Source organism: Ylistrum balloti, unplaced genomic scaffold, assembly GCF_031769215.1.
Source record: "Ylistrum balloti isolate Yb309-2 unplaced genomic scaffold, AGI_CSIRO_Ybal_v1 Utg371668, whole genome shotgun sequence".
Classification (NCBI taxonomy): domain Eukaryota; kingdom Metazoa; phylum Mollusca; class Bivalvia; order Pectinida; family Pectinidae; genus Ylistrum; species Ylistrum balloti.
The window spans coordinates 331,659-359,144 of NW_026782845.1; the positions used below are offsets into that span (position 1 = coordinate 331,659).

Below are 27,486 nucleotides of genomic sequence, written 5' to 3' on the forward strand. Positions count from 1 at the left end.
TGTCAGATTAAATAGAATTTTTGAATACACAAGATTTTTTTAAAGTGATAGTTTTCATTACTGTTGAATGCATTTGTTTAAGCAGGATGTCAGTATTCTGACACAGGTCTAACTCTATAAGACAAATTCATGATGGATATTCTGCAATACAGTAAAATCATATCTTTTTGTGGTGATGAATTTTTGTGGTTTTTCTAAAAAATTATTATTTCGTGGATATTTGATTTTGTGGATAAACATTGCTCTGTGAATCAATTTACACAATTCATAAAATCAACATCTCGTTGACATGCATTCACAGTTTAAGATCATCCCCGAAATCAACAAAAAATAAATCTCCAAGGAAAATAAACAACTCTACAGTACAATATATGATATTTCAGTATCCACAACAAATGTACATACATTATGTGTATCATATTTTTAAAAAATCATATTTTCCTGATTATATCAACAAACTTTGGTCAACATAATGATTACTACTTTGTTAGAAAGGGCGTGGCTTATATTAAAATCTGAAAATTGATTAATTTGGCTCTGCGGCTTATAACCCAGAATATACAGTATAACCTTTTTTTTTTACAGAAAGCCGATACTGGTATCATAAAAAAAAGAGGATATATACATAAAATAATTCAAACTGTTACTAATTTTCATTAACATATTATTTAGTGACATGATACCTAGTAATGTTATTACCTCCCCTATTGTAACTATTGAGTTCTTTATAATGTCATTACCAAGTCATTAAAACCATTGCCTTAAGATGGCTGCTAGGCCTGAAAACATTAGAGAACTACTGTGTTGATTTTATCTTTCTAAATAAATAAATGTATATATATATATATATATACATTGTATATCATATAAGTACATCAAATAAATCTACATTATTCAGATCAATGATATATGAATCAATATTTTTGAGAGATGAAGGTATCATTTTCAAACCTAGTAAATGAAGATGATGATGTTAAATAAAAATCTAGTGTATTCTCACCATAACCAGGAAAACCTCCATATTATACACTGATAATATTTACAAAGTAATAACAGCTGACATCCTCTATAAAGAAGTCAATTTTGGTGGTCGAATAGCAAAGTGGTTTGATTCCCCAATATAACTGGATGTGAAAAGGTCATGTGCCAGACTCCAGGTACTTTAGTTTCCACCCTCAGAGTGCCCCATTAAGCAATTCAATCTGGGCCATCAAGAGTGAATGATATATATACTAGTTTGTTTTGCAACTGTTGCAACATAAACAAAGTTTATAGAAAACAAAACTCAATCATTATGCTTGATTCATATTCTATAAAAAGATGAGAATATAAAATTGCATAATTTAAAAAGTTGATTATGGAGGAGTACGTCGTTATGAGAATGTCTTCTAAGTAGAATCACTGTATATTTTGATATAGAGATTGAGACTTAGATTAATTAACGTAATGTTGAATGCATTAAATGATTAAGCGTTCAGCTGTTCCCTTTACTGGATTTACTCCACTGTATAAGTTTTTGTTTTACTCCATATAAACAGATATGATATATGGTCAGTGTAATAATGATATTATAACAGACATTGGTCTCAATGTAAAGTAACAATATTTCCCAAAATTAGTTGGTAGTGCATATGTAAAATATTTAATGAATAAATAATTTTATTTGAAACAATTACAAGATGTACCTTCAAAAAATCATTTGTGAGTTTAGTAAGATATGCCAGTATATATATATAACTTCCATCCAAATCAATTATAATAATTGTTACATTCAGAAGGCCTTTTGTTGTTTATATGAACTTGTCAAAACCAGTCCTGAATGGTAGTATAACATATAATTTTATCTTTATATAATGATAATCATTTATGTCAGTAGCATTGTTTTAACTGGTCCCTCTGTTACATATCCATGTTAACTTAAGACATTAAAAAAAATCATTTTTGATCAAATATTCAATATATGCTGACACATAAATTACTAACTTAAAAAATCATATGAATTACACAGAACTGAATCATACTGTCTACTAGAAAACTTTAATTCTTTTTTTTCTTTATGGCAAGGATGCTAGTTTGATTGGACACTGGGTAAAAATGACGAGTTTTATACCAGAGGGAAAAAAAGTCAAGGTGAAGTTTTCTCTATATATAGTATGTACATCACATGTATATCACAAGACCTTTTATTTCTTGTTAATCATCTAACAACAAAACAATCAAAACCCATCAGATTGACAGTAATATAGTTATCCTATGGCAACTTCAGCTCAACTTGAACACATAAAACTTGCTTGCTGCTATCTCCATCTATATTAAGCATCAATATTCTGTCATAACTATTCAATATGACAACCTGTGTTATACTACATATTGGTCAGATTAAGAAGGATATCAGAAATGATATACTTTGGTTATTGTCATCAGAAACGCTTGACTAGACAGGTAGTCAGATTAGACATAGTTCACACCACACAGTTAAACATCTTAATCATAAAGCAAATTATTCAAAATTATTAATTAAAATCATCAACATTTAATATATGTTCCGTTGTTTCTATGACAACAAGCACTGCTCTCATCATATTTTGGTAAAATAATAACATGACTATTGCATGACAAAGTTCAAGGTCATTCCAATATTGACACAGTTCAAGGTCATTCATATAATGACAAAGTTCAAGGTCATTCCAATAATGACAAAGTTCAAGGTCATTCCAAAAATGTAAATGACTGAAAGACATTTGCTACAGTCAACACATCAGTATTGCAAAGTTTCTAGGTCACTTCAGACCGCTTAACTATTCTTCATAATGTATTTTTGTAACAAAGTATGTAACGCTGCAAAACATTAAAGAAAGCTCACATAATACATTTTCCTGTTTTTTTTTTTTTTTTTTAAATATTTTCTTCAGTATCCAATAGATTTTTCATTGAACTTTTCTGCAGGATCACCATTTCATCTTCACTTACACAAGCACTCAATGAAAAAGTCATTACTTTCAGTAATAGAAGTTATCTATGACTTTCCATCTTTTGACGTGACAATCTCATTGTTCCTGTTATGAGATCCTACTGGAAAACTGCACTGAACTTCTGAGTCAAACTTCTCTCAAGGTTTTTATTATCAAAAACCTATTGCAGTGATAGGTATCCACGATTCAGTAAATCATCCTTGCACATATTATATGTACACTAATGTAACTATCTTCCTTAGTAATCAATGGATCCTCCATTTTATTTATCACAAAATCAGATATAACTGAGTCGTCTCATCTAGAAGAATGTGACTATGTAATGAATGACATAGCTAACACATTCATTGTAAAAAATGCTTTACTGCTTAAAAAAAATTGATCTATTTTTAGCAACAAAAAATCTTGACAGTGTAAATTCAAACAAACTAGAAGTACCATAATTTTGAATATAAACATTTCTTTTCAAAAAATTGACTCTACTGGGTTTGAACAGCACGTGCATGGTGATAAAAATCTATTACTTTAACACAGCTCTTCTCTCATAAATCATCGTCCCCTATTGTGTCAAATGCATTGTTTTCTATAACACTTTGTCCGTTACTCTTTGGAGTCTCCTGCAAAGAAGAATCTGAAGTTAGTAATCTTGTGTACGTGTTTAAAGGTCTATTTTATAACAACAAATACTCCTAACAATATCATATGTGTCATAATTATCCTACTAGACAGCCCTACAGCATCAGATATAGTTTCTATCATATCAAACAGCTTGAAATTGATTTAACTCACATAAAATAAAATTGCCCTATATAAGGATATCTGAATCTGGATGACATCAGTGCCTCTGTATAAGGATATCTGAATCTGGATGACATCAGTGCCCCTGTCTAAGGATATCTGAATCTGGATGACATCATTGCCCCTATCTAAGGATATCTGAATCTGGATGACATCATTGCCCCTGTCTAAGGATATCCGAATCTTGATGACATCAGTGCCCCTGTCTAAGGATATCTGAATCTGGATGCCATCATTGCCCGTCTAAGGATATCCGAATCTTGATGACATCAGTGCCCCTGTCTAAGGATACCTGAATCTGGATGACATCAATGCCCCTGTCTAAGGATATCTGAATCTGGATGACATCAGTGCTCCTGTCTAAGGATATCTGAATCTGGATGACATCAGTGCCCCTGTCTAAAGATACCCGAATCTGGATGATATCAGTGCCCCTGTCTAAGGATATCTGAATCTGGATGACATCAGTGCTCCTGTCTAAGGATATCTGAATCTGGATGCCATCATTGCCCCTGTCTAAGGATATCTGAATCTTGATGACATCAGTGCCTCTATCTAAGGATACCTGAATCTGAATGACATCAGTGCTCCTGTCTAAGGATACCAGAATCTGGATGACATTAGTGCCCCTGTCTAAGGATATCTGAATCTGGATGACATCAGTGCCCCTGTCTAAGGATACCTGAATCTGGATGACATCAATGCGCCTGTCTAAAGATACCCGAATCTGGATGACATTAGTGCCCCTGTCTAAGGATATCTGAATCTGGATGACATCAGTGCCCCTGTCTAAAGATACCCGAATCTTGATGACATCAGTGCCCCTGAGGCATCTTACCTATTTTACCATTAACTAGAGTTATGTACTCCTTAGCTCAACAGGACTAGGGAGGGAAATCTGACATACTTTACCTTTAACTGGAGTTATGTGCCCTTACCTCTATAGGACTTGGGAGAGAAGTTTGTCGACTCAATGCTCCAGCATAGCTGTCTCCTCGCTGCAGAGGGCGGATGGCAGATACTGTCTTGTTTCTATCTTGTGGCTAGATATATACAAGAAATTTAAGATTGATTTTTTGTTTTCTTAAATATTTGTACACTGAAGACTTACATAAATATTTTATGTCACAGCTAAAATTTGTCCTTAAAAGCATTGTACTTGGTTATACAGAACAAATTGGTACCAGGTATTTAAATTTTGAAATTCTCTGTAAGAAATATTGTCTTAATTAAGCAGGACAAAGGATATGATCATGAAAACATCCTACTAAGTAAAGTTATTCAGCTGTTGAATTCTTGAGATAGGATCAAAATATTTATGGAGGAAATGTATGACGAAGACAATGTTAGGAAAATATGCTATTGATGATATAAAAATACAATACCAGAACAGAACATTAATTATATTTTTTTATGAAAATCTTATCACTGGTCTTGATGCTCAAGGTCTAAAATTGTGTGAAAAAGGTTCTGGGCAAAACAAGCTAACAACTTTCTGATAAATATCAATTCACAAAAAAAAGTAAACATCAATTTTATAAAATTATTCTTTGCAAAAAAGCATTTTACTATTAGCAAATAAAGAGAACTTTTTCAGGGAAGCTGTGACCACTGTTTTACTAGTTTATTAACCTTATAGTCAAATGATCATGCTTTTGAGAGTCTCTAGCCTTTCTCTCTTTCAAAAAGATCTGTTGAAAACTGAGAGACCGAATCTTGAATAAGATTTAAAAGCTGAAAAACAACAATAAATTAATCATCATAACATGCAAGTATTTGGTGGTAAACAAAAAAACAAAAAAAAATACATACTCGTTTGATTTTCTTGCCTTGTTTCTTTCTGATCAATTCATCCACGACAGACTGTAAACACATACTCATCAAAATAGCCTAAAAACAAACAAAGGAAGAATTATTGATGATAATATCAGTCAAATTATAGGCTTAATTAGGGATAGAATCACTATATTATGTAGGTTTCATAAAACTTTAATTTTTTTTTCTTCAGCAATTTTCTCTTACATATTATTTCAAAATTCGATCAGTAAATTTTCTGAATTTTTTTCTTACATATTAATTCAAAATTCAATATGTAAATTTTCTTAATTTTTTCTTACATATTATTTCGAAATTCTATCAATAAATTTTGCAAACAACCAAATATTTTTCAACAAACATCTCTTGACAAGTACATTATGACTGAATGCAAAGTTAGTGTACGTTGCAGAGACCTAAATTTTAAATATAAGTTCTATAATCCAGTTAAAACTATGTGTGAAACACAGCCATTAGTTAGGGAGAGCACTGACCTGATCACTCGTGATGGTGATCCACTTTAAGGAGTCCTTAGCCATAAGGTACTCAAATGCAAGTTCCAGACGCGGACTAGACGGATTTTTAATCTCCTCTTTACTGTCACTTAACTTAATGATAAAAGGTCAAGGTTATGGTAAATCAAGGGTATTTGAAACAGGGAAATTGGCATGGTTATTCTCAATATCATAACTTTAATGACTAATGGAATATCAAACAAAATGAAATACATTTTTACATATCAATACTGAGATTGCAAATAATTCCATCTGATGTGAACATCATAGAACAAAATTGTAATCATTTAAAACACACAATAAATTTGAAATATAACCTAGCTTGGTAGCAAACAGATGTTCACAAAGATATTTTCTCTTGACAGCTCTTAAATATGCTATATTAATTGGGCAATAAATCTCCATTTTTTTCCAAAAAAGACCCATGGACATTGGATATGTCTTGGAATATGAACTTCTCAAGAAAATGAATCATTTTACAGTTGAAACTGAACTTACACAAGTGGTGATCCTCCAACACCTCATTCTGGTAATGCGGAAATTGCCTTCCTTTATCACGTTCTACAATTGATAAGCATGCTGCCGATAATTTATTACATCTTCAATTCAAGAAACTCTTAACTACTTCACAATTATTTCATGAAACCAAAACATGCATCTAACAATTTATCTATTTTATCTATTAAAACATGTATTATGAACCTGAAAATTATCCCCTGGCTGAGACTATAGATTAATGACACCTAATATTCCAGTTCTCCACACACAAGAAAACAATGAGTATTTAACCCATTTAAGGTAGAGGAGGGGTTGGGGAAGAGATTCTCCAGCTGAAAAGCAACATGAACTACTAAGTGATCCAGTGCCTAAATGGTTAGGTTAATTACCAGATGCTCTGTGACCACATTCTGTAATGTCCACTTTGGTCAAACATGGTCACTGCTACATTGTTGATAGTGTTTTAACACTTCCATCTATAGCAGAATGACTCTACACTATGTGATCATGACCTCAGTGACCCTCAAGGTGGTTCATGCATTTGTGATTTACAGGTGTCATCTATGTGACCCCAAGTGACCTTGAAAGTACATGACCTACGTACCCCTGTAAGTATTTCACCCCAAGTGGCCGCAAATGTAGGTGACCCATGACAGGTGACTTTGAAAATATGTGACCGTGGTTTAATTACTTACAGGTGCTGTCTGTATCCTGAAGTTCATTTCTCTATTTCCGACAGACACAACAGCCCGTGAGTTTGGATTAGGGTAGTCTGTTACGCATGGCTTGAACTGCAGGTGGCCATAATATTTCAGAGTCCTTGCCAGTCGTAAATACTATTAAAAAAAAAGTTGTTGTTTTCTTCATATTTGGTTTTTCCATTCCTTTTGCAATACTTTAGAAACTAAAATATATTTAACATCTTGTCCTGTATTATTCACCTGCTCTGCAGATGATGAAGACATTGCAACACTTTGTTCAACCAAACAGAATGACTTTATGGTCCAGCGCACTAACAGCCAAATATCATGACACTGCGCCTTTTGGTTACCAGTATTGAAAAAGTGCTTAAAACTCAGATATATTTGATCCTCGTGAGCCTTGTGATCCTTATTTCATCATAACAAACTAAAGTTGTTTAATAAATATATAAGATCAGAAAAATATACTGTAAAACCATTTATTTTTGTCGGGCTCTAATTTTGTGCTTTTACAAAAATAATACAATTTGGTAGGTACTTGATTTCATTGATAAATCCACTAAACTATTAATACTCTACCTTTTCACCTGTTTATTGTTTTAAGGACATATAAATTTCTAGATCAATAATCACCACAAAATATATTATCTCCCAACTCTCCTGCTAAAATTAATTATACAGTAAAAGAATGTTTTTTTCAAAGAATACCTGAGTATGGTGTTATCTTCATTTCTTACCTCACGCTTTGATCCTTTACTTTGTAGAGACGACAAATGCTTAAGTTGGTCTTTACTGCCAAGTGTCCAGTGTCTTTCTATATCATTAACAGCCTATAAATAACATAATCAATCATTCAAACACCTCTCAACCCAGAGTAGAAAGACAAACACAGGTATAAACATTTATAGAGCTTCACCTCTCAACCCAGAGTAGAAAGACAAACACAGGTATAAACATTTATAGAGCTTCACCTCTCAACCCAGAGTAGAAAGACAAACACAGGTGTAAACATTTATAGAGCTTCACCTCTTAACCCAGAGTAGAAAGACAAACACAGGTATAAACATTTATAGAGCTTCACCTCTCAACCCAGAGTAGAAAGACAAACACAGGTATAAACATTTATAGAGCTTCACCTCTCAACCCCAGAGTAGAAAGACAAACACAGGTATAAACATTTATAGAGCTTCACCTCTAAACCCAGAGTAGAAAGACAAACACAGGTATAAACATTTATAGAGCTTCACCTCTCAACCCAGAGTAGAAAGACAAACACAGGTATAAACATTTATAGAGCTTCACCTCTCAACCCCAGAGTAGAAAGACAGACACTGGTATAAACATTTATAGAGCTTCACCTCTCAACCCAGAGTAGAAAGACAGACACTGGTATAAACATTTATAGAGCTTCACCTCTCAACCCAGAGTAGAAGGACAAACACAGGTAAAAACATTTATAGAGCTTCACCTCTCAACCCCAGAGTAGAAAGACAAACACAGGTATAAACATTTATAGAGCTTCACCTCTCAACCCAGAGTAGAAAGACAAACACAGGTATAAACATTTATAGAGCTTCACCTCTCAACCCCAGAGTAGAAAGACAAACACAGGTATAAACATTTATAGAGCTTCACCTCTCAACCCAGAGTAGAAAGACAAACACAGGTATAAACATTTATAGAGCTTCACCTCTCAACCCAGAGTAGAAAGACAAACACAGGTATAAACATTTATAGAGCTTCACCTCTCAACCCAGAGTAGAAAGACAAACACAGGTATAAACATTTATAGAGCTTCACCTCTCAACCCCAGAGTAGAAAGACAGACACTGGTATAAACATTTATAGAGCTTCACCTCTCAACCCCAGAGTAGAAAGACAAACACAGGTATAAACATTTATAGAGCTTCACCTCTCAACCCCAGAGTAGAAAGACAGACACTGGTATAAACATTTATAGAGCTTCACCTCTCAACCCAGAGTAGAAAGACAAACACAGGTATAAACATTTATAGAGCTTCACCTCTCAACCCTAGAGTAGAAAGACAAACACAGGTATAAACATTTATAGAGCTCGACCTCTCAACCCAGAGTAGAAAGACAAACACAGGTATAAACATTTATAGAGCTTCACCTCTCAACCCAGAGTAGAAGGACAAACACAGGTATAAACATTTATAGAGCTTCACCTCTCAACCCAGAGTAGAAAGACAAACACAGGTATAAACAATAATAGAGCTTCACCTCTCAACCCAGGGTAGAAAGACAAACACAGGTATAAACATTTATAGAGCTTCACCTCTCAACCCAGAATAGAAAGACAAACACAGGTATAAACATTTATAGAGCTTCACCTCTCAACCCAGGGTAGAAAGACAAACACAGGTATAAACATTTATAGAGCTTCACCTCTCAACCCAGAGTAGAAAGACAAACACAGGTATAAACATTTATAGAGCTTCACCTCTCAACCCAGAGTAGAAGGACAAACACAGGTATAAACATTTATAGAGCTTCACCTCTCAACCCAGAGTAGAAAGACAAACACAGGTATAAACATTTATAGAGCTTCACCTCTCAACCCAGAGTAGAAAGACAAACCCAGGTATAAACATTTATAGAGCTTCACCTCTCAACCCAGGGTAGAAAGACAAACACAGGTATAAACATTTATAGAGCTCCACCTCCAACCCAGAGTAGAAAGACAAACACAGGTATAAACATTTATAGAGCTTCACCTCTAAACCCAGAGTAGAAAGACAAACACAGGTATAAACATTTATAGAGCTTCACCTCTAAACCCAGAGTAGAAAGACAAACACAGGTATAAACATTTATAGAGCTTCACCTCTAAACCCAGAGTAGAAAGACAAACACAGGTATAAACATTTATAGAGCTTCACCTTTCAACCCAGAGTAGAAAGACAAACACAGGTATAATCATTTATAGAGCTCCACCTCTCAACCCAGAGTAGAAAGACAAACACAGGTATAAACATTTATAGAGCTTCACCTCTCAACCCAGGGTAGAAAGACAAACACAGGTATAAACATTTATAGAGCTTCACCTCTCAACCCAGAGTAGAAAGACAGACACTGGTATAAACATTTATAGAGCTTCACCTCTAAACCTAGAGTAGAAAGACAAACACAGGTATAAACATTTATAGAGCTTCACCTCTCAACCCAGGGTAGAAAGACAAACACAGGTATAAACATTTATAGAGCTTCACCTCTCAACCCAGAGTAGAAAGACAGACACTGGTATAAACATTTATAGAGCTTCACCTCTAAACCCAGAGTAGAAAGACAAACACAGGTATAAACATTTATAGAGCTCGACCTCTCAACCCAGAGTAGAAAGACAAACACAGGTATAAACATTTATAGAGCTCGACCTCCAACCCAGAGTAGAAAGACAGACACTGGTATAAAAATTGATACAGCTTCACCTCTCTCTTCCAAAATTCCAAAACAGTGTTGAAGTTTGACCTTTGGTCCTTTCATCATAACTGACAGCTTCCCAAACAGTACTTAATGTAACCAATATGGATTAAACAATAGATATATAAAGTATTTGTTCAGTAACAGTTAACCAGTGATTAGTGATTAGCATTTTAAGCAACTAAGGCCAGACAACTTCGTGTCTCATACAGACATATTTTGCTTTATCACATGATTGTCTTGTTACACAGTGAATATACCCATGACATATTTTTATATATGGAATAGATGTACTGTAATAGCTGAAATGTGAAGTCACTTTTGATAACCAAATGACATTACACATTCAGAGATAGCATTGTAACTTAGCAATGGAGATTACACATATGTCGATATCAGACATAGAAATGTCTACTATCTACCCTACTTGTTTGTAAAATTGATCATGTGATCTAAAGGCATGCTAAAATGAACAAGAGGCTCATGGGCCTTAACGGTCATCCGACATAAAATACAAGATTTCAAATTTTGAAGTTGAGAAGAAGTCGAAGATGTGTTTTCAAGACAGCGGCCATGTTGGATTTCTTTGGTCAGGATCGTGTCACGATCATTTCAAGTAAGTTTCAGCTCAATGAGACATGTAGAACTTAAGAAGAAGTTGAAAATCTTTACGACGGACGATGTACGACGCTGGACAAAAGGTGATCACAATAGGTCATCAGACCCTTCAGTCAGATGACATAAAAATTCTTAAGACTCATTTCATAAATCCGCATAATTATTAAATCGAAACTCAAGTATGATCCTATATTTCTGCAATCTTGTAGCAGTGATATTGGGACTGAGTTGGTTGTTTATTCACAAACAAATCTGATAAACATTTTGAGGATGGACAACAAATCATTTCTGTGAATGCTATATAACCTGAAATGATGACATTTTAGTTACTCAAACATACCTGCACATACAGAAGATTCATGGAAATTTTGTTCTCCAGAAGGTCATCTTCGTATGATAAGTCCCAAAAACTGGAAGAAAAACAGTTTACTTCCCAATTTGTTGTTATCATCAAAATAAATGAAAGTACTTTTTCATATTTCAGTTATGTCAAAACAAACAAGATATTCTCTGATCCTTTCATTTTTCTCTGACAGATTGAATATACTATTTCGTAATAACGGAAAAAGTGAGATAATTCATTTAGCAAAGTGGGTCCTTAACCATAGATTACTTAATACTGATTTTATCAACTCCAAAACCAACATAATTATTTTAGTTGAAAGATCTGATCTAGAATGTTTGGAAAATAAGTGCCGAGAGAGAAAGTGCCACTCTAAAATGTGTACCCTCTCAGTTTTAGGTGTAAAATCAAGGATATAGAGTATAGCATACTCGTACCTAGTACGTGTTTTAATCCTGCAGACAGAAACTCATAAGACTTTGTGAAAAGATGTCTCAAAGGTAAAGGATCTTAAATATTTATGTTTTATGAAGGTTTAAATTTCTTCCTATCACACCCCTAATACCTTAAAACAAATATATCTTATCAGTACACTCAATTTAATGTAGATCAGCATTCCAAAGATTGATAATACAAATATTGGTGGGTGTGATAAATTTGGATTTTCTATTTAACCTCACCTTTTTCTGAAGACTATTCGATGTGTACCCGACTTGTTTGCATATTTCAATGAGATGAATGGAGATTCAAATTCTTGTAATTTTCTGACAACTGAAAATGAATGCATTACAAATCACATGAGAGGGAAAATTTGTTTCTATACAAAGAATGTTAATGACCAGTACAAAATGATACAAACATCATGTTGCTGAGTGCTATCTTAATACTTCATCTTGAATTTCTACCATGTGAAATGATATTCTTAACTCTAATGTTAACAGAACAAAATACAGATAACGATAGTAGTTAAGTTTAACTGTGTGCTTTTTGATAAACAAACTGGCTCCTTTATTCTAAAATTCAATATTGTATAATTATGCTTAATCAAAATGTAAAAAAGACATACTAGAGTTATCTCCTGCGACTTCCTTCTGCACAAGGAAAAGACCAAAATAGTAAACATAGTCATCTGGTAGTTCTATCTGGGATGCCACAGCCTGCAATATATCAAATGAAAAATCTTGGATGAAATTTTATCTACATAAAAATTCTCAATATCAAAACAAAAAAATCACATTGGGTGAAATTTTATCTGAAAAGCATGCAATAAAACTTCTCAATATCAAAACAAAAACAGTGGTTCCACACATTTCTTTGTGAAGCATGAAATAAAATGTCTGCATTTCCTTAAACATGATTATCATATTTAATGTCATCACAGGGGAAGAGTGGGATGGACATCTCCAAATCATTCTGAGAACTATTCAATACCCTTTTGATATCAATTTTCACAGGTTTGTGATTTGCAATATCTGCTTAAAGTCAGATATTTAGCTCATGAAATCATACTTCAAGTTGATAACTTTTTCTAGTATTTTTTTTCTTTCACACATTCGAGTACTGTTCATGTCCACAAGTCTAGGTAAAAAGTTATTATAAAAACAATAATTGCCCTTAACATAGCCTACAGCCAAAGTATACCATATAGACAAAACCTGTACATAACACAAATTAAACTTCTATATTGATAATCACCTCTAGGACATCATCTGTCTGATCTGTTGACTTAATGTTTATCGTGATCTTGTGGCCATTCATCAAATACACATCCAGCGTCACATCTTCTGATGCTTCCTTTTGAGTTTCCTAAAATCAACAATGGAAAGAATTTAAAAAGCAAGTAAAGTTTTTTGTGAAATTGGATATGAAATCTGTAGAAGACTTTGTTAACGTTGTGCCTTATTGTTGGGGAAACTGTTTAATGACATACTTTTTCTTCTGATTTCTTTCTTTGAAAAAATATATTGTATGCAAACAGCATTCTGGGTTTTCCATAAGAGCCCGTCGCCGGCCAATTTGACCGGCTACTTTGATCATTTGGCCGTCTACACCAATCCAGTTCCAAAATAATGTTCCGTACACGACTACACATACACGGCAGGCCAGCCTCCTACTTTCACTACACAGCCTAATAACTAAAAAATTATGGAAAACCCTGATCATTCTTTCAGCTAGTGTTCCTGTTAAAATGACACAATGTCTTCATAACCTAGTCATTGATAAAAGTATACCAGTATTTGTTTACTGGATCTATTGTTGGGCCACACTGACGCAGGATCTCCCTGTAGTAGCCAATGACTACTTCACTGACCGCGCTGTTAAGTATGATAACCAGCTGTATGTTACAGACAGCTACAGCAAATATAGAGTCTTGCCCAAGCACACACACATCCATCAAAGCACAGAACCCTAACTTTTTCAGGAAACACAAATCACCATTGGTAAGGGTTAAACCTCACACCTAGGATCTTTTCCCGAGGTGAAGCAGGCCAAGAATTTACTGGCTGAGTTATCATGATCCCTGAAATCAGGCTGAATACAATTCCTCATCAGAGCTAGATACCTATATATATGTGGCTGTTTACCTGTTGAGCACTGAGAAGAAATCCATTGAACACATCACTGTTGGCAATCTTTGGATCTTGGCTTACTGCAAAGAGATTCATGTATATAGCAACGTATATATGAGTTTTACAGATCAAATGAAGTAAATAATTTCAGTTAGAGATAGAATTATGTAAGCAAAATGTATGCCTATTTAACGACTGCTTCTCTTTTTTGCACATTAATAAAATTTGGTCCTAGTTTAACGGAAGCCAGAGGGCCAGTCTGTAACAGACATTGCCACTGACAGTTGATATTGGTGCCAAATCTGATCTTTTTTATACTTTTTACTTTCGTTTCTTTCTTAAGAGATTTTGTTTACTTTTTAAAGAAAAGCACAGAGTTTTGTTGTTTCATCCTATCACTTTTACCTGTTTAAGTTGATTAAAAACCTATTTATATCAGAGTTTGCTGTTAATCTTGTTCGATCTTAATACATCTCAAGATTAAATGCAATATATCATGATATTAATCGCAAAAAGCAACAAAAACCAACTCCTAGTACCATACATACCAATTTGTACAAATTTCTCAAGCAGTATCCTTCTCTCATCCAGTTTTAGTGGAGACAGAGGGAAGAGCTTCTTGGGTGGAAAATGTGGAAGTTGATTGGCACCAAATTCTTTTTTCAACTAAGATATGGTAAAAAAAGAAAAAGGCATGTGGTTATTAAAAGATTTATTTCTTTCAGTTATTGTATTGAATCAGGAATCAGTCACCCACGGTAAAAGTAATCAGTCACACCTGATCAAAGCAATCAGTCATCCATGATCAAAGTAATCAGTCACACCTGATCAAAGCAATCAGTCACCCATGATCAAAGTAATCAGTCACACCTGATCAAAGTAATCAGTCACACCTGATCAAAGTAATCAGTCACACAAGATCAAAGTAATCAGTCACACCTGATCAAAGTAATCAGTCACACCTGATCAAAGTAATCAGTCACACATGATCAAAGTAATCAGTCACACCTGATCAAGGTAATCAGTCACACATGATCAGTTATTTGATAGTGTAGGAATATAGCTTTCATAATAATACTAAAGGGTACAAATGTTAAGCAGAGCTACACAACAGCCAACTGAAAGAGCTCTAGGACAATTTCAGAAAATTATCACAAAAAAAGATAAAGTCAATTATACGACCAGAATTGAGAGTGATATAGATATTAGAAACAGCTGACTCAGTGTTTACATGATAACAAAAATGTTATATTAGAGTACACACTTACTTTGGGTAAGAATTTCTGGGTCAGTTATATATCATGAACCTAATATAAGTATGCATACATGTCTCTGTATATAAAATGTACTGTATCACAAGATTGCACAAACAAAATGAAATTTATTGCTTGAGCATGCATTCCAAATTTTCATTTTACTTGTCTTAAACATACTTTTTGATATGACAAAATTACTGAATCAAATCTAGACATACATAATTATACAATATATAGTGAGGTGGTAGGACACAACAAGTCGGGGATGGTATGTTTTAGATTTCTTTACTGTCAACTAGTTTTGCCTGTGAAGGCTTCGATGGTATATAATACATGTATTGAGAAAATTTGAATGAACATCGTGAAATTTTGTAAAACAATATTTACATCCAAAGTAAATTTGGATCAAAATGTTATTTCTCTTAATCTTCTCTTCTAATTCAATTCCATTATCATTGACACTGTTATAATGTCTGCATGAACAAACATTGATTTCCTTTTTGCTATTTGCAATTGCTAGAAATTGGGTTATTTTCCCAAAATTAAAAACAAGTCATGAATATACCTTCCTAATCTTTAAGAAAAATGTTTTAGCAATTTTAAAAGCTGCTGTAATTATCACTGGCACATAATTAAGGGGAAATGACACTGAAATATAGGTTTTATACTTCAATGTCATTTCAAACTTAAATTTTGCCAAAATTCCATCAAATTTTCTACTTTAAGCCAGGGCCTATTGTTGGTTAAATATGTAATATACTCACTTGTTCATGAAATGTATGTAGCACACTGTAGCGAACAGAACAGTGAAACATTCCATTGATATGAATGTTAAACGTCTGAAATAAAAACAGAAATGATTAAGGTATTGTTTCATTTATACAATTATTTAAGATATTGTAGCAAAACTGTACAAGGTCAATTGTCAGTGACTTAGTAGCCCAGCGGCAAATGTGTATATTGTTGTTAATTTTGTGACAAAAAGGGCTACAAAATGGTGCCCATGTAGGGACCCAGGAATAGTACTTAGCCATGCCCCACCAGTGTTACTTTCACACGTACTGCTGTGACCCGTGGACAAGTTTTATCCTAGAGAAGGAGTATGTAACCCTGGTAAAATACTAGTCGCAAAATACTGCTCAGCTAGAGATAACTTCTCTTTAGCTGGATCGTTTGAGCATCAGACTAGTAAGCCAGGTGTCCCAGGTTCAATTCCTAGTGGAGGCATTGTAATTAATTATGACCTCTGTTACAATACATTGATTGGTAATTGAAAGTGGATCTGTGTAATGGGTATTCATCAATTGTATTATCCACATGTATTGCATCATTTTTTTTTTTTTTTTGGGGGGGGGGGGTACAGTTTGTGAATACACAGCTTCTCTGAAGCACTAACATATATATGGAATCTCTCTGCTGAATGTTTGAATTGTTAGCACTAGTTAGCTAGTCCCACCCTAACTCGTCCCATCCTAGACATTTGACAGCTGAAATGTCCAAAGTTTGATAAGTTCCATATATGATAAGAAATAATCAAAATTTGTTTTTGCAAAACAATAAGAATGAGCCTGGGACATGAATGCATGTTTTCATTCCATGAAACATATAAGATAGTAGTTTGAGGGAAACCACTATCAATAGCATTCCACCATATCCTAATCACATGGCAAATGGCAATGCCTGATTGTGAAGATTTTGTTATTGTCATTATCTATTTTTTGTGCAACTTGAAATGCAATACTGCTATGCCTAATGCAGTTGCATGATGACAATAATTAATTATGTAATAATGGAAAATACGAAATCATGAAACAATGAAAAGGTTGTTTAACAGGTAAATATTACAGGCATGTGCGTTAACGAATTTCTTAAGGTGTACACAAGGTTCTAAAGTCTTATGCGCAGTTTAACTCTGGTACATGCACGTGAATAAGAAAATGAAAATGAATTAGCAGTCCATCTTTCGCTACCGAGTGACATTATCTCTAGTGTCAGATGCCCTGTATATACCGTGAATGTTGTGCCATTCCCATCCTGTTGCTCCTGTGTCTCTGGTATGGAGAAATGCATCTTGTATCTTATGTCAGAGACTCTGTATTACGTTAATAATCAATCCGACTGATTTGACAAGTAGTGGGAACACTCCCCTTCCGCCATGTTTTTCCTTGTCATATCACGTGACTTTTCGGTAGGTAAGTGTTGTAAACGGAACTTCACTCCAAAAAGCATATATCATTTTGAACAAATGTTCATTAGTCCAAAATTTATCAAATAATGATCTGAGCCCTGTAAAAAATGTGTAGAACAGCTACATACAGTAGCAGGTGGTTTGTTTTCATTTTACCGGAAATACAGAACCGGAAGCTGTAAGATCGATACTTGCGCAGTACGAAAACACGTTAACCGAGCCGGTAAGTTATCCGGTTGTAATCTTTACCTTTCTGTAACTAAAAGGACGAAATGGCACCAGTACCAGTTGCGACAGAGGGTAAGAAGACAGGTGTGAATGCTGTCCTGCTTGGACCACCTGGTTCTGGGAAAGGAACACAGGTAAATATGGATATCATGACGTGTCAAATTGACTTTCACTTTATCATTGAGACGTGCATGTGCCTGTAGTATGCAGGCCAATTGTTGATTACCACTCCATGCGTTGTTGATAGACCGTATCGAATCATTGAGATTTGATCATTTGTTTACTATTTGAAATTTGCATTATTCGATATCATAATTGTAGTTATATTTTATATTTATTACTAAATCAATATTCCTTACAGTAGTTTCTAAGTAGAGACTCGTCTACAGCACATGGACATCCCAATCTGATTAAAATTCAAATCTTTATGTTCGCTTCCTTACTCTCCGCATAAGGAGCTGGCATTAACATGGAATGTGGGTGAAATTGCTTGCATGATCAATTTATGCTTCAAATCGTTTCATCTCATCATGTCAATAAAAGCTAGTATATACTTACATGTCATCCTGATTAAAATGTTGGTTTCTTTCATTACCTTAATGCAGAGAGTAATGTAGCAAGACTTAGGATATTGATTTCAATGATATTTTACATCATCATTGATCATGTTGTAAAGAAATGTCTTCCTGTAGACGAAACTATAGAGGGATAACACCAGGGGTGGAGGCACAATGTCCCACAATCATATAGAGGGATAACACCAGGAGGTGGAGGCACAACATCCTACAATCATATAGAGGGATAACACCAGCGGGGGTTGAAGGCACAATGTCCCACAATCATATAGAGGGATAACACCAGGGGGGTGGTGGCACAATGTCCCACAATCATATAGAGGGATAACACCAGGAGGTGGAAGCACAATGTCCCACAATCATATAGAGGGATAACACCAGGAGGTGGAAGCACAAATTCCCACAATCATATAGAGGGATAACAACAGGGGGGTGGAGGCACAACGTCTCACAATCATATAGAGGGATAACACCAGGGGGTGGAGGCACAACGTCTCACAATCATATAGAGGGATAACACCAGGGGGTGGAGGCACAAAGTCCCACAATCATGTAGAGAGATAAGTTTAGAGGCTAAACTATTTAGTACATCTATGCTACACGAAAATACACAAAGTTGCCCTACACTAGCCTTTAATTGAAGTAAACTATGCTGATTTTAATTGAGATGATGTAATAATAGTATAATAATTATTTACTACAAACATTAAATCAGCTAACTGAATGTCAGCATTTTCTTTGGTCACAGTTCTATAACATATTGTTGTATTTACTAATGAAAGTTAATTTGCCTTGGAAAACAATGTTATCTTGGTCTTATTTTAAGAAAATTCTGTAAACTATTAGAATAACAGCCTGTGGCCATGGGTCAATCATCATGACACAGAAAGTTTGAAAAGTTTTGAAAATGAGAATTCAGAATGGGATATAATCATTGTTTAACTTCTGAAGAATGAAAGTAAAGAAAACAATATAATATACAAGAAGAGATGCTAAAGCAAATATATATATAATGTAATCTGACTGAAAGAAAACAAGTGAAGTGATTCTATCCATCTTCTGTTGGGAGTCAAATTTTTTCTTTTTATGATTTTTTCTCAATAACCATGAGGTCTATATTCATAGTATTGTGATGGGATGAAAGGCTATAGAATAATCAATTTGTTCAATTGTCAGAATGGCCTACACTCAAGGTCACATGGGTCAGGAGTTTTTAGATTTAAAACTTCACCTGATATATAGTTCAGAATCAAGAATCATATTTTGAACAAAGGTGTTTATAATACTGGATAGACAGTGAATGTTAATGGCTTTCACATTTGTGTCAATAACCGTGACCAAATTTCAAGATAATCCACTAAATATTTAATAAGAAACATTGAAATAAGTTGAAATGACTGAATTCATAATTTAAGTAATTTAGACTTACCAGTATTTTAAGGACTAATATGTGTAGTCCAATGGATCACATGATTAAAGGTTAAAAACATTTCAAAGAATAGTTTTTCGGAAGTAGATACTCATAAAAGTTTTATGATAAATGGGGTAAGATTAACTGGATGAACAGTTTTGGATGACTTTTCAACAACTGTTATAGGCCAAAATTCAAAAATGTAGCGTGAAGGTTTTCAAGTTTTCATTAGAACAAAGCATTTTCGTTAAAGTCTGCAGCTCTGATTTAGGGCAATGTGGCTGGAGTCTTGTTTTGGTAAGAACTATTTAAATTACAAATGGAATGGTATAGCAATAAAGTTCAAAAGAGGTTTATCAGAACACATTTGTTCTTAGTTGTGAGTTGTTTAAACTTTCAGTAAAAAGGTACTGGACTTGTCAATAAGCACTCATTATATAATTGTATAAATGTATTAATTGATAAAGCAAGCTTCTGGTATGGAGAGACTATACAGTTTGGAAGTGCTCACATCTCAATATTATTCATCAGGTATTACCTGCATTTGTTTAAAACAAACAATATCATTTACATATAATATGTGCTGTAACAACAACATCAATACATCAGTTCCTATTCCAGCTAAATATCTTTACTTTAGTCTCAAACATCCTAACGGAGAATCATGTCATGACTCTTTCTATTTTAATCTGGCTTCTCCAGGGTTTATAGGCCTATGAAAACCCTGATAAAGGTACACACAGGTGCCCTTTAGGTCAGTAACTGGAGTAGTACATCAGTACTAGCAGTGTATCAGTGTGTCTTTATCACTACACATAGATCATACTTGTAAACCTTAACCTATATCAGGTCTTAAGGTTTTCAGAATTGTTCATGTTTGGAAAATACATTTATATTAAAATAAATATAGCATAATACAACCTTCACAAAGAGGATCTCCATTTGTTTTAGATATGAATCATATGGTCCAAAGAACTTTAGTGCTTTTAAAATGTACTGTAATTTTCTTTAAAAAGAATTCACACAAGAGTCTGCATGTAGTCTGTCATGTACTCATCCTTAGGTGAAATGAGCTCAGATTTGAGTTCAAGTTGGGGCTTTATGCTCAAATGTTGCCATAATGTTTGTTGTAGGTGAGTTTCTTAAGAAACTGCGTTTAAAGGTCCATTTAGAACTGATCACACAGGGTCGACATTACATATGGCTACATGTTCACTTAATCATCATCAGCTTAAGTTTCATTAGAAGTGGCTATTTACAACTTAATTATACCTTTTCATAAACTACCTACATGTAACATAAAATTTAACAGATTAATTCATGTGTGTATGCTTGGCCATGCACACAAAAATTTAATACAAAATTAATTATTAACATATTAATTATAATAAATATGGAGTTTGATTTTCAATTATAATGACTTTCTCATGTTATGTTTTTCAATGATTGTTTTAAACATAACATTGTTTCATATTATTTTATGTTTTGTTTCAGGCTCCAATGCTGGCTGATATGTACAAGGTGTGTCATCTGTCTACAGGTAAAACAACTGTTATTATAAACAATTTATATTATTTTTTTGATAAGTGTTATTACCTAATTTAGCAGTTCTTCTGTATTGTTTTCATGTCTGAGAGTCTTTGTTAATTGTATTTTAACTTAAAGTGATGGTCCTCAATCAAAGATCAATTCTAGGTCTGACACAGTTAAAGGTGTATTCAGCGTTAGTTAGGGGTTGGATGTCACCAGAAATTAAATTACCTCCTAGGAATAGGAAGAGTCATGGTAGCCAACCTACAAATCGATTTCATATGATGCTTTTTAGCCCACCAACATCAAATTGCTCTGCATCCATTGTTCATCTGTCCATTGTCTGTCTATGTTCCATCTGTCCATCGTCTGTCCATGTTCCATCTGTCCATAAACAATTTTCGTCATAGCTATTTCTTGAGAAGTACTGGATGGATCTCTCTTAAATCTCATATATAGATTCCCCTTGGTCGTCTCTAGTTGTGCCTGTCTAATTTTGGGACTGATCAAAGTTACAAATAGCTAAAAGGCAGCGATCTTTGATTTTGACTTTTTTTATCACTATTTCTTGAGAAGTACTTGATAGATCTTTCTCAAATTTCATATGAAGGTTCCTCTTAGGCCTTTGTGTCAGCTTGATTTTGGTATTGATCAGAAAAAAAGAAATGACCCACAAGCACTTATTACAGAACACAGAAATAACATTTGTTGAAACACTAACAAAAGTAAACATTTCAATAAGGTGGACTTATTACCTTGTAAGTGTAATGCATAATTTCCCACCTCTGTACCTTTACATGGGGGTTACTGGTATTATTATTGAGCTGATTCTGGAATGAATATAAAGTAGATCAGTGCTGATTATCTTTTTACATCAAAATGTTGTGATTCAAATTTTGCAGGTGACATGCTGAGAGCTGTTATAGCTTCTGGATCAGAGTTGGGAAAACGTATCAAGGGCGTAATTGATGAAGGAAAACTTGTCAGTGATAGTCTTGTAGTAGAACTCATTGATGACAATCTTGGAAAACCTGAATGTAAAAATGGATTTCTGCTGGATGGATTTCCACGAACCATCAAACAGGCAGAGGCTGTAAGTGGAATCTTTGAATGAGTTAGCTCCCTTTAAGATTACTTTTTGTCTCTCCCCTGAAACATCCTGCTTTTTTCCCCTGTTTAGGTCATCTGACCGAAGGGTCTCAAGTTCTGCATTTCTCATTGAACTGAAACTTACCTGAAATGGTCGTGACATGATCCTGACCAAAGTTTGTTAATTTTGGGTTGGTTCAAAATCCAACATGGCCATCATCTTGAAAACACATTTTCAACTTCTTCTCAAGTTCAAAATTTGAAATCTTTTATTTTATGTCAGATGACCATTAAGGCTCATGGGCCTCATGTTTTTTAGACAAAGCAGCTTGTTTGCACTTTAAAGGTAACATTAATCATGTCAGACCTGCTGAAATAATACACTGGCCTCAGCAGGCTGAATCAGTGCTTCTCTGAAAGATCAGTTCTTATTTCATAGGCAAACAACCTTGGTCCATATGTTCAGACTGAGAAACAAAAAATGACCCCGTAATTCTCCTTGTTGGTCAACATATATGAATGAATGCAGATAATGATTAAGAACAAGATAAACATCCCTAATTACTATCTTTCCCTGATTGTATAAGAGAAACAAGGGTTAATAGTTGATTTTCAGTGTAATAAATATGAAATCCTTGTAGAATGACATTTAGAAATGTTTTTATTTCAGTTGGATGGTTTATTGTACAGCAGGAAAACCAAATTGGATGCCTGCGTAGAATTTAGTATAGATGACTCTCTGCTCGTCCGAAGAATCACTGGTCGTCTCATCCACACCAAGAGTGGACGATCCTACCATGTCGAGTTCAACCCTCCAAAAAAGGAGATGACTGATGATGTGAGTGACATTTTGACATTTTTTCACAGTATAATAAACAGTTAGCACTGAACAAATTAAAATTAATTTTCCTGTAATTTCAATAATTAAACATTATAATAGGATGGAAACATCAAACTTGATCACAGTACATTTGATTAGAGGTTTCTATATTAGGTCTAATCCATTTAAATGTTTGTCATTCAAGAGGATTCCAGATGTGAAAAAAGGGGTCTATAAGTGGTGCATGCAGTATATCATAGGATAAAGTTTAAATTACATCTGTGATTCAGTTCTCTCTAATGAAAGATTTGAAAGACATTGAATTTTCAAGTTTGGAGTATATACTACTAGAATGGTATTTATCCTAACAAACACAAAACTCTGTGTAATATTACTACTTACAGGAAAGTGTTTCCTTGTGAGATATGTTAAGACATGAGACTTTAGTAGAAGAATAATATTAAAGTGATTCAAATTCTAATTAGGTTGAACCCATTTGAAGGAATATGAATTTGAAGTGGTATTTAAATCTTTTTTACATTTCCTCTACAACAGGTGACAGGGGAGCCCCTCATTAGACGATCAGACGATAATGAAGAAGCGTTGAGGAAACGTCTCGATTCATACCACAAACAGACGAAGCCACTCGTGGAATACTACAGCAAGCGCAATATTCACACAGCTATTGATGCATCACAACCACCCAAAGTTGTGTTTGCTTCCATTAGGAAAATATTCGATAGGAACCAGATCCTCGCAAACTTAAAAGGAAAATTCAGTTGAATAAAATTTGATACATATATTGTACTTTTATTTTTACGTTGTCACTTTTTAAGAACAGGGTTTCAACCTTGCAATTTGTTAAAGGGTACAACTGAATGACAGGGAAACATTTTTAATATAGCTCTTGTTACATCTGACTTTTTGTTGTTGTTTTTTTCCCACCATCTTAACTTTCAGGTAATGCAAAAAAAATGGTATCATACAAGAAATGACTGTCTTCTATACTACTGTGTGCCTATTAGGCACGGTCAATCATGCGTAACAAGGACTTTGTACTGCCTAAAAGCAGGTATTGTGACAAAATTGAGCAATGTCATGTATGTGGTAGTGCTATTTAAATTATGATGTAACAGTGTCTAACAAAATCCAAAAATCATGAACACTTGAAGCGTTCAAATGAAGTAACAGGGACAGAAATAAGCACACTGGTTCACTTGGTTTGAAAGACATGGCATGGCATAGGTATTCAATCCCCTCGCGACAACCATGTGCGTTATGTAAAAGTTGAAATATGTTCAAAAATTTGTTTAAAGGAAAAAAAGTGGCCACATCGTATGTTCATAAAAATGGTTTGAAGAGTAAATTTTAGTTCTATGACTAAATGGCAGCTAGTGTGACTGTATATACGTCTATGAATTCCTGTCTAGCATAGCCAGTTTTGTCTTTCTGCTGATCTGTGACAGATGTGTTTTGCTGTCTTCCACCTTTCACTGATTTTCCCGAAAGTTAAATAGGTTAGTCCTATTGTATACTCACCAGGTCATTTAACTCCATGATTCTTACTTGGGTTTCAGCAACGGATAATCTTGATTGCTGAACCTCCCTATCAGCCATTTTTGTGTTTGTAAACTCCTCAACTTTACTATGCATGGTCATTTTGAAACTTGCTGGATAGAAGTGGTGATTGTATTTTATAACATTGAAGTACTTTGGTTTCTTGTTTGTTAGTATAAATCAATCGTCCACTGTTTAAATTAGAAAAAAACAGGCTAAATTGAGTTTCAGTGGTGCTGTGCCCTTTTGAAAACTGATTGACAATGAAAATAAAATACATTTTATTGATAAGGACATTTATATTAACAGATAAAATTTCGGTTGATTTTATATATACATGTATTTGTAATTTTTATGATAACATACATATTTTTAACCCGCCATCATAAACACTGCTATTTCTTGCATAGCATTTGATGGATTGTTCTCAAATCTTATTCTTAGGTAATCTCCATTGTCCCTAGTTGTGCATTGTCCATCTTAGAACCAGGAAAAAATTTGGTCGACAGTCTACCATCTTTGATTTTGACAATTGTAATCTGTAATTGCTATTTCTAGGTAGGCACTGAATGGATCATTCTCATATGTAGGTATCCTTAGTCACAAATTGTGTGTTAGTTTTTGGATTGAATGGGAAAAACAAATTAGTTAACACCTGGTGGCCATCTTGGATTTTGTCAGTTTATTATTTTTAATCGCTATTTATTGATGAGTTCTACATTTTGTAGACTGATCAATCTCAAATTTCATACACTTCTTATTCATAGTTTCAACTGATCACTGGCTAGTCATATGTTGACCATTATTTATTTTGAATCTGTTGGTGTACAGTCTGATCTTAATAATACACACTCCAGTTATTCAGAAATCTCAGTCTGGCTTGAAATCCTTTGGTTTCTGTTTACAAGATTTACTAGCCAGAATCAGCGTGTAACAGTTGTTAGAGGGAAATCAGCTGTGGAAAACAAAGAAAGGAAAAATCACCTTCCCTAGTAATGCTGTAGGGGTACAGCAGCATTTGGTTTTTGCATGTTAAGTGTCCCTTAAGAAATCACGTAAAAAATACCCTGATTTTCAGTGGGCCCACATTTACTGATTTAGGAACATGCAGTGGGATACAGCAAACCTTATTTTTTTTATTCTTTAATGTCCTCTAAAGAGATGACATCAGAGAGACCACCTCATGACCTACAGAGGGTGTCATACGATGAGTCGCCCCATGCAACATAAAGTAACATATAGCAGGCATTGTCTTCCCTCACCTGCATTTTCTCAACATTACTTTAACTTGAAAATAATAAAGATAATTCTGAAACAATTTGATAAAATATTGACAGCAAATAAAAGTGACTGTTTATGGATTATCATCTCGAAGTATATAATATCAAGGAAAATTTGTGATATACCCACTCCATTCCTCGGGAAAGGCTTTACTTTTAAGAATTTCCACAACTGCTGAATACTAGGTTAATGTAGTCTGATGAGCGAAAATCAAGTTTGCTAAAAAGTAATGACCTTGACCCATATTCAATGTAACTGAGGTGACAATATTTTTTTTCAATAAACTGTTAGTTTGCTGGCTCTGAGTGATATGAACTTTGTGAGAAAAGAAGTTGTTCATGTCACAGGTCAAAGGGTCAAATAGTGATGAATTCTACTGTAAATCAATAAGTGTAAACATAGAGGGGTAGTGATAGCTCAGTCACTTATGTAACCTCAGGTGTAGATCTGAAGTGCTCATTAAGACGCCTCCTACCTGTGTCAGTTTGTGTTTCACATCTTGTGAAACAAATTATCCTGGGTGCTATTGTAAACTTTGGCAAGACATTTTAACGTAATTGCTCTGGATGGCATGCAACAGGCCTCCCGATATCTTGTTCAGTGGGGAAGCCACTAGTAACAAGGAGATCCTGCGTAACAATGACCCTGACTGTTCATGGGGCAATTAAATCAGCCAAAAGTTAATATGCTTAAAGTTTGTTTAAATCACTTTCTGCCATCTTTGTAAGACAATTATGAACTTACAGTTAAAATTGAATACTGGGTAAGAAATGCAGGCCAATATGGCCTCTTGTTTCAAAACAGTCTCAAGATTTTGCATGTGTGACTAGGGACCATTAACATGAAATATGAGAAGGGTCCCTATTAAACCAATATGAACAAACACTAACATTCCAAACCCAAGATGAGGCTGTTGCCAAGTTAATTTTTTTTCTGATCAATCTGAAAATTAAACACACAGAAATGAAAAAGTGGAACCTACATGTGAATATATCATGTGGGGTCTCCTGTTGATAATTACACATTATTGTCAAACTTGCATTGAGCTAGTTTCTTATATGCCAACGAAGGAACAAATATCAAAGCACAGGTACAAAGAGACATCTATATTGCAAGTGTCTAGGCTGACTGTGCTGGGATTACTACACTGTCATATGAGACGGGGACTCCATTTAATGGCTGGTGGCTATCTCACTGAAAAGCATATTGGAGGCCCCTTACATGGAGTCCTTTACATTGGAGTTAAAAGTGTCCCTGCCTAAGAAAACAACTGTGGC

The 27,486-nt window shown here is 34.3% G+C and overlaps 2 protein-coding genes across 2 annotated transcripts; one reads left to right on the forward strand and one right to left on the reverse strand.

Moving 5' to 3' along the window:
• Positions 1-3,497: 3,497 nt before the first annotated feature.
• LOC132563298 (sorting nexin-17-like) lies at positions 3,498-17,643 on the reverse strand. The gene is made up of 15 exons (XM_060228059.1): positions 17,541-17,643; positions 16,295-16,369; positions 14,823-14,940; positions 14,290-14,354; positions 13,400-13,510; positions 12,771-12,861; positions 12,385-12,475; positions 11,702-11,771; positions 8,037-8,129; positions 7,294-7,434; positions 6,599-6,661; positions 6,080-6,193; positions 5,583-5,660; positions 4,709-4,813; positions 3,498-3,589 (listed from the first exon to the last, which is right to left on the reverse strand). The coding sequence occupies exons 1-15, from the start codon at positions 17,598-17,600 to the stop codon at positions 3,515-3,517; spliced, it is 1,350 nt and encodes a 449-aa protein (XP_060084042.1). The 5' UTR covers positions 17,601-17,643; the 3' UTR covers positions 3,498-3,514.
• A 283-nt stretch (positions 17,644-17,926) lies between these two features.
• Positions 17,927-24,288, forward strand: LOC132563294 (adenylate kinase 2, mitochondrial-like). The gene is made up of 5 exons (XM_060228055.1): positions 17,927-18,080; positions 21,427-21,472; positions 22,365-22,555; positions 23,222-23,389; positions 23,927-24,288. The coding sequence occupies exons 1-5, from the start codon at positions 17,991-17,993 to the stop codon at positions 24,152-24,154; spliced, it is 723 nt and encodes a 240-aa protein (XP_060084038.1). The 5' UTR covers positions 17,927-17,990; the 3' UTR covers positions 24,155-24,288.
• Positions 24,289-27,486: the final 3,198 nt, after the last annotated feature.

Excerpts from the sequence above, each read along its gene's own strand:
- LOC132563298 (XM_060228059.1), bottom strand. The coding sequence starts at position 17,600 with ATGCATTTCTCCATACCAGAGACACAGGAGCAACAGGATGGGAATGGC. Across the intron at positions 14,355-14,822 it reads TGAGAAATTTGTACAAATTG|TAAGCCAAGATCCAAAGATT; the intron begins GTATGTATGGTA and ends ATCTCTTTGCAG. Across the intron at positions 12,476-12,770 it reads AGTCGCAGGAGATAACTCTA|TTGTCAGAAAATTACAAGAA; the intron begins GTATGTCTTTTT and ends ATTCATTTTCAG.
- LOC132563294 (XM_060228055.1), top strand. The coding sequence starts at position 17,991 with ATGGCACCAGTACCAGTTGCGACAGAGGGTAAGAAGACAGGTGTGAAT. Across the intron at positions 18,081-21,426 it reads GTTCTGGGAAAGGAACACAG|GCTCCAATGCTGGCTGATAT; the intron begins GTAAATATGGAT and ends GTTTTGTTTCAG. Across the intron at positions 22,556-23,221 it reads CCATCAAACAGGCAGAGGCT|TTGGATGGTTTATTGTACAG; the intron begins GTAAGTGGAATC and ends TTTTTATTTCAG.